The following is an 8,410-nucleotide window of genomic DNA, read 5'->3' as shown; positions in this document are numbered from 1 at the left end:
AAACGAGCCAAATTGACAATCCCGTGACAGCTGTTTCAGTCGGGCTATATAGTCTTGCACCGGTTCATTTATGCTACGGGAGCAAGAGAAAAGTCTGAACCGCGCCACAGTGACCGACGGTCGCGGATGGATGTGCTCTCTCAATACATACCTAGTCATATGAAACCTCATCGGGTCTCACCGGGGACAAAATTGAACGCAAGATGCCATAGGTTCGGGCTCCCAAGTTGTTCAACAAAATTGCCCTTTTCTTTACATCCTCCTGTATCTCGTTTGCAACAAAAAATTGGACCAACCGTTCGATGTACTCCTCCCAGTTGTCTTCTGCCGCTTCAAAAACTTCCAACCGGCCGAGTGGCATCTTGCGGATCCACACACGCTCGTCTCTCGGCACGAACGGCATGAACTGTATTCTGCCCGGCCGGACGCACACCTCCGGGCCATCACGTGATTAGGGCGGAGCCTCGACGGCACAGCGGCCGCGGCCCGCTCCCGCGCACCGATCCCCGAACCGTATTCGCCCGTCTACAACATAAGGCATGCTACGCGTTTTGCAGAATAAGCTCTAGGCCACCTCTCATCCCAGCCTGGATCATGGGAGGACAGGAAATGTCCTGCATCGTCAAAACCCGCAGGCGTTTCCGCCCTTGCGTCGAGGCCGTCGTCGGCACAGACGGTGGTTACAATGAATGGGCACTTAGCAGAAGCATGTGGCTTGGTGTTTCTGGGGCCGTATTCACGTCGACTTCGTAAGTCGATTTTCTTTCGTAAGTATAATTTGGTATTCACGTCGACACTTCTTAAGTTTTTATCGACGGAGTTCACGTGAATAAAAAAATTTGCTTAAGAAGTAGGTCAAACTTAAGAAAATTCTTGCGAAAATGATCGACGTGAATACGGCCCCTGGTCATTGTTTTGTCTCTTGTTGAGTATTTATGGACCAAAGGCATTTATTTTAAAAATGTTGAAAAGCGCCAGGACTTTCCGGATACCCTGTAGACCTAACATGGCGCGTCATATCACGCGTAATTTTGGCAGCCACCATTGCCCTTTCACCTTTGTATCAGACCCTGAGTCGGAGTCGGAGTCGGAGTCGGTCAGGAGCCCGGAGTCGGAGTAGGAAGAGCACTACCACGACTCCGAAACCCTGCCACTGTGTCAATCGGCCCAGGTCGCACCAGCAGCATCAGGCACCAGTACCTAGCAAGTACGGTCTTCTAGAGTACACAATACACGAAGTCATAGACACAAACAATCATTGTATTGTGTACACAAACAATCATACAGGAGGCACATGGTTGGCCAGACATTCGACGAAAAGTCGCGGGCAGTGGCGTAAAGTGTAGGTCCAAATTGAGGGCTGAGCTAGTGAGATTCTGTTCGGCGGGTACCACACGAGCACGAGCACTGGTGCACATGGACCGCGCTGCTAAGCCGCCGTCAGCCTTTCACTCAGTCACGGATGCAGCGATCCATGTTAAAGCTCCGTTCTGCCATCATGCAACTGCCGCTGGCGGCAGTGCGCGAGGAAACATATACAAGATGAGTGCAATAATAACACTGTCGACGGCGGTACTTAAATACATTGCGTACATATATACTAAAGATGAGCGTATCGGCCACCTCGTAGGCGGTGGAGCGCACAAACAGCTGACGTGCAGCTTCGGCGAGCTGCTCAGCTGAGCGGAGCCGACACTGCACGGTCTCCACAGCGCCTGGCTCCCAGGCCCGACTGGGGTCGCCATCGAATCCGCCTGTGGAAAATCCCACCCCCGACGTCACTCACGCATCCCACAACGCTGGAGCAATGAGCAAAGGCACCTAGCATTCTTCCACCTATAAGCAAACGGACCATTGGTCAAAAGCAGGGCGCAGAGAGCCTGGTTAAAAGCACTAGCCATTAGATGTCGGCGAGGTCGCCCCGGCTGAGGCGACAGGCGGCCTCCGGTGGCGCCGGCGCTCAGGGGCTGGCCCGGCCGCCGGACGGCGCTCTCTGCCCCGCTCCTCGGTCGCCGGCGGGCCTCTGGAGCAGGTCGGATAGCTGCGCGCTCAGGCGGCCCACGTCGGCCTGCAGCCGCTCCAGCTGCTCCTCCAGCGACTGCGGCTTCAGCACCAGGTCCAGCAGCTGCTGGCGCGTCGCGGCCGGCAGCTCAGACAGCTGCTGGCGCCGCTCGCCCACGCAGCCGTCCAGAGTCAGCCAGCGGGCGCAGAGTGACGCGGCGCTGCCACACTGGCGCTTGCCGCACGCGTGCGCCACGTCCCGGCAGGCGAGCGGCCGCTCTCGCCCGTTCGGCAGAAACCGGTAGCGGCCCGAGCTGAGCGCCGTGTGAAAGAGCAGCACGCGCCGACGCACTCGCTCCTTGAGGCCCGAGCAGGCGCCCTGACCGGCAGCCCGCAGCGGCCCGCCAGGACGTTTCAGCGATGACGGCAGGTACGACAACAGGAGAAAGTTTTCCAGGTAGCCGAGCAAAACGATCCGGTTGTCGGCGGCCATGACGGCCGCCTGCCGCGAGATGGCCTGCGTGTCGTCCACCGCCAGCGACGTCAGCAGGTTCATCAGCACGATGAAGATGAGGAACAGGAAGCAGATGAAGAGCAGCCCGCCCGAGAGCACGTGCCCGGCGCGGACGCCGGACGCCTCGTCCACCACCATCGCCTCGCTGAGATCGCCGTAGTCGAACTCGCCGGTGGCCATGGCGATTACCTTCGGCATCGAGACGCCGAACGTGGCGAAACTGCTGACGCCGTGAAACACCAGGTAGAAGGCGATCGCGAACGCCATCACCAGGCCAAAGTAGAGGAAGATGAGCCGCCCGAAGCTGAGCGCGATGCTCTCCATCATGGTCTTGTAGGGAGCCAGTGCGGGTGTCCTACCGACGTTCATGGCCACCTCCAGCCAGGCGGCAACCATGACCCAGGCGGAGAGGTGGCGCGCCGTTGGCAGCGTCAACGGCGCCCACAGCAGCGGGTAGCCCAGCGCCAGCACGGCCAGCTCAGCCCAGTTCTCGGCGCTGAGCAGGTACAGCGGGCCCGTGATGAGCATCTGCAGCAGTTCGCGCGCCGTCAGCAGCGCCAGGCCGGCGGTGAGCGCAGCACGCAGCGCGCCGCCCGTGGCCCAGCCGCCCAGCGCCGCGCGCCCGTCCAGCCCAAACACGTACACCGTCAGCAGCACGGTGAAGGCCAGGAACAGCAGCACGTTGCAGTAGTGGAACCAGCGGGCGCGGTCGTACTTGAGGTAGAGCAGCGCCGTCAGCACCGGGTGCTGGAGCAGTGCGCGCAGCTGAGGGTCGGCGCGCAGCCGCATCAGCACCGGCATCTCTGGCGCCTTCTGCGGCCGCAGTGGCGGCGCCAGGCACGAGAAGTCCACCTGCACAGACAATCAGGACGTAACTAAAGGACACTGGGTAGGTACCTGGTACACAGAAAAGTGGGGTACACGGGACACTGGGGTACATAGCCCGATCCCGGGTGGGAGTTTCAGTCAGCTTCACCATGGTCGGTGGCAGGCGCGCACACAGGATTTTTGAATGGGAGGGGCACGACCAGCGAACTGGGCCCCCCCCATGCCGAACGCCCCCCCCCCCCCCCCCCGCCAAAGAAAAAAAATACGGCCTACCGGGTTACATTTCGGTTAGCGCATGGTAAAACAATTATTTCGGTACCAGCTTAATTTTCAAAACATTAAGGTATAATATTTTTTACGCTGGCATGTTTTATTCAACTGCGACTCAGACTCGGTACCTATGACTAATCATTGTGTGCGCCCTCGGTCGGTGGGGGAGGGGAGCATACAGATTGTCCCAAAAATAAGGTTATCATTTAAAATTGGGATATCTCGAGAAATAAAAGTTGGAATGTCTTCAAATTTTAGCAATTGCAAGGTACATGCATAAACTTATTTTCTGGCATATTGAAACCACTTTAGATAATAGGTAATAGGACTAAGCAGGATGCAGAAAAGTGAAGTGATGAACTTTCAGCTTCAGACAACAAAGCGTAAATGCCAACCAGTGCCAACCCTAAGAAAACCCCTTCAGCTTGTCTCATCTCCAGACACATTCATAAGTTCCTCACAACCGGCACCGCACCAGAACAGAGTATGAAGTGTGCACAAGGTATCTATCATGGGCCCAACGTTCTTCCGAGGATGACAGCCGGAATGCGGTGACGGTAAACCAAGAGAGGTGGCCAAGGGTCCTCCAGCGGCTATTCAGCTCGCAGCAGCATCGCTGTGACAGAGCTCACTATCAGCCAGCAGTGGGTTCAGCATGCAGAATGTCCTTCAGACCCCGCCGTGCCCGTGTCTCCCAGAGTATACGCCAGACAGTGTGAGTGCCGCCATTTCATGACACCCGCACTCCGCAGTCACCTCACTAAACCTCGCACCGACGGAGGGGGGAGGGGCGGGCGGATATCCGCCCCCCCCCCGTGGTTTTTCGTAAATAGCGGGAAAACCACGGCGCGCCGCGAAATTTGGATGATTTCTCCCTCATCAATTTTACATATGTTTGAAGAAATGAAAAATACATATGTTTACATATGTGTGCAAGTTTGAACTTCCTACCTCTCAAGGTCAGATCACCAGGTCACTTCGAACGACCCAACCTCAAATCACTTTTTTGCAACTTTGTCACCGTGTCAGAGCTACAGTAGATGACGGAGGCCTTTGAAAGTCGCAGGATGTAATGAAGTCATTGATAGCTACAATTTGTGTGTCTCGGAATTTTGATATCGATGACCTAAGGTCAGATCAATTTCTTGACCTCCCCATTATAAGTCAATGGGGAAAATAAACTCCGTTTTTTTTCACTAAAACGCGTCGGAATGACCCAATATGCCAAACATGACTCCATATACGATCAACCTTGACTACCTTGAGGCCTGTTTTGCTGTTGGGCAGCTGTAAGGTCATATGATGGCATCAAAGGTCACCGCAGGTTTTTTTTTGTTGATAACTTTTTACAGGAATGAGATACAGCCGCGCGGATGGTCTCATTCTGTTCAGCTCGTCAAGGTGCATCGAATGATGTACATGATTACCTTGAAGTCACGTGACCTGAGGTCAACCTTTGAACTACATCGTTCGAGGTCAACACATATGATTTGATGTAGATTGATGAGAGCATCACGATGGTGCCATTAGTTTGTTCCTAGCTTTGCCACTTCGAAAGTTATTCGAGATAAAACTCTCCTCATATCTAGCGCCGCCATCTTGACCTTTTTGACCCATGTGACGTCATCTCTGACCTGACCTGAAAATGACCTTAGTAAAAATTGTAGACCTTGTCCGTGCGTACCCCATGACATTTAGGGGAGAGCGGGGCACATTTGTGAAAAAAAAGATAAATCCATGTATCTGTTCTTTGGTTGGTGCAATGGCAAAATTGTTGATTGTAGTATGGAAAGGAACCATTGCAGATATTTTTCCTCCTGAGCCCTCGCCGGACCTATTGGTTTTCTACATACGCGCCGGTCGAGGGGGGGGGGCGGGTACGACCCCCCTCGCCATTTCGCCCCTGGTGGAGCTAACGCGTCGCGGAAAAAACGAGCGTGTGCGCCGTTACGAGACACAGAGATTGGTACCCGATTTTAAGGTCCTAGGTCAACTGGTGACCTCTGAGGTCAGGTCAAGTGCCCCAAGGTACGGTTCAGTTTTTGGTGAATAACTTCGCAAAAATGGCCACAGAACCGCGATTTTGGCAGCATCGTGTTCGCCTCGCTCAGGCGCTTCGAATGATATAGTTTTTGTTTGGGTCAGGTCAACTTAGGGTGTTACTGTTGACCTCAGGTCACGGTCAGGTCAGCGCCCCCAGGTCACAATGTTGGTCGAAAGAGATCATGTCGCATATCATTCGATTCACCAGGTCTTCCTGAGTCCATTGGTGGCTTTTCCGACTCGCTAGCTCAATTTGATCGGGAGTTATTGACGAAAAACTAATATGACCTTGATGACGTCATGAATGACGTCACGCAAGGTCAACATTGCAAAAGTGACGCATCTAACCTTGCAAGGAGTGCATCAAATCACGATTATGTGTGCTTGAGATAGTTGGAGATCGTTCCCGGCGCCAGAATAGCAGTTTTCATTTTCCCCATTGACTTATAATGGTGAGGTCACGAAAATGACCTGACCTCATATGACCTTTAGGAAAAATCCGAGATATACAAGCTGTGAGACTCGTAATGGATACTAGATCCTGCAAGTTTCATTTCCCTGCGAAAGCTCCTCTGGCAGTGAGGGCGTTGCGAAGTTGCGACATCTGAAGATCGTGCAGAGGTTCACTTATGACGTCATAGGTCAGTGACCTGACCTGACCTGAAAATGCAGTTGGTGTCAAAAGATCCGGCTTGAATCAAAGGTCAGGTATGCAAAGTTTCAGCTCTCTATCGCCAGCGTGTTCGGAGCTATCGCGAAAAAACCCTATGGGGGGGGGGGCGGCACCCGCCCCCCCCCCCCCCCCCCTCGGCCGGCGAGGGTTAAAAGTCATCCTCTAAAATTATCGCTTCTATTAGAAAAAATGACTTTTAAAAACCTTGAACGTTTGCACGAACCTGCCCCAGGTAGGTATGGCCCTAGCGAGATTAAGCGATAGGTTTTGCACTTAGAGACAGGAACACTACGAAGGACATCGACTGACAAAGTGAGACAGGAATTAGGATGGACAACCCTCAAAACGAGACGTAGCATTCATAAACTCACAATGTACTATGCACTCAGACAACCACAATCACAACTTCCCACATATATCACTTTCATTATTCCCAACACTCGATCACAAGACACGGCAGAACTAGTCTAGCTATTGAAGCCTTTCCAGTCGTAAAGAGTCAGTCACTGTTATATTTCCGTCATAAATAATGTCGCAGTAGTCAAAGTAGGGTTGGATGTATATGTTACAGGCAATGTGTGGAATCAGGCATTCTATAGGATGCCTGAACGACCAGGCATTCTATAGAATCCCTAGGTATTCTATAGAATGCCTTTCTATAGAATCCCTAGGCATTCTATAGACTGTCTAATTTTCAGGCATTCTATAGAATGCCTAGGAAAAAGAAAATATTTCCAAGAAGTTATTGTAATTTGTATGTACTATGAGCACAGACCGATATGTAACAATAACATTATTATCTTCTGCCAGCCTACCTTGCTGTCAATTATCTATGTTCATTCAGTCAAATGTTCATTCAGTCATTCATGTTAATGCATTGAAATTATCCGGTCAGTTATTCAATCTAACCTTATTCTGTCAAACTGTAGATTATCTTTCAGGTTTTATTTCTGAGAGTATAGAGTATTTATCTTAACGCTAAAAAGACGATGGTGGTAATGTAAATATCGGAAACGCCTTTGGTAAACAGTTTGCACGTAAAAAGTTTGATAAATCGTCCATTTTTGGAGGCATTTGCCATCTAAAGCATCGATTTAAGGTCAAACCGGACAAAACAGCTACGAGCCAAAAATGGCCAAAAAGTGGCCTGACCTAAAAATAGCTTAGTTATTTGTTTTAGTTTTGGCATCCTTTCGAACATTGTCAAAGCATTACTAGAGTAACATTTCATAATTCTGACGACCTTTCGAACACCGCATGGCCCAGGAGTCAAGCTGGAAGGGGAGAACGAACAACACTTAATCTGGCTCTTGTCACGGCCGGGCCACCGCCCCGGCGTGGAATAATGAACCATTTATTCGGGTTATTCCCTGACATTACAGTGTAGGTTGAGCTGTCAATGTATATTGAGAGTAGTTACACGAAGTGCTTATGACGACATAAGATGTGACCTTTTGTTACGAGCGAGCGAGCGCAGCGAGTGAAGGAGTCTTTTTAATATAACGGAAAACCCTCAGTATGAGCGGCCCGGCCTGGCCCGGCCCGGCCTGTAACGCTTTTGAGAGGCTTATATCTCAGCAACCGCTAGACCGATTGACCTGCGGTCTTTTTGCTGGGTAGCCCCATCCCTTCTACCCCGTAATTGACTACTTTTGATACATCTCAGTGACCGTCGTGCCACGTGCCACGTGAAAAGTCTATGGTGTTCAAGCTGTTTTGCGAAAGTAGTGATTTTGAGAGGCTCATATCTCAGCAGCCGCTTGGGCGATTGTCTTGCGGTAATTTTTGTAGGGTAGCTGCATCCCTTCTACCAAAGGTCGGATACTTTTGATGTATGTGAGTGACCCCCACTGCACATGCAAAATACAAAAAGAAGAGGTGCCGAATTTGTTCCCATTTCAATAACTCGGTAATTACTGGGGCGATTTTGCTGAAACTTGGCATACAGGTAGGCACCCACCAGGCAATGCATGCCCATGTGTTGCGGTTAGGGTGCTACTGCACGTGCGCAAGTGCAGGGGGCGCTTCCAGATCTCGAGAACGGCTGGGCCGATTGGGCTCAAATTTGGTACACGGTTGGG

The 8,410-nt window shown here is 51.8% G+C and overlaps 1 protein-coding gene across 2 annotated transcripts in view; it reads right to left on the bottom strand.

Annotated features, from left to right (window-relative positions):
• Window positions 1-1,242: 1,242 nt before the first annotated feature.
• LOC122387905 overlaps window positions 1,243-8,410 on the bottom strand; it is a 30,097-nt gene continuing 22,929 nt past the window's right edge. For both annotated transcript variants that reach the window (XM_043378552.1, XM_043378553.1), the window contains exon 3: window positions 1,243-3,367. In XM_043378552.1, coding sequence (XP_043234487.1) covers window positions 1,961-3,367 — 1,407 coding nt within the window. In that variant the 3' untranslated portion in view covers window positions 1,243-1,960. The remainder of the gene's footprint in view (window positions 3,368-8,410) is intronic.

This window comes from Amphibalanus amphitrite, unplaced genomic scaffold (assembly GCF_019059575.1).
Source record: "Amphibalanus amphitrite isolate SeventyFive unplaced genomic scaffold, NRLGWU_Aamphi_draft 000302F_arrow, whole genome shotgun sequence".
NCBI lineage: Eukaryota > Metazoa > Arthropoda > Thecostraca > Balanomorpha > Balanidae > Amphibalanus > Amphibalanus amphitrite.
The sequence above is the reverse complement of the archived record's forward strand: the minus strand, read 5'-3'. Positions and strand labels throughout refer to the sequence as shown.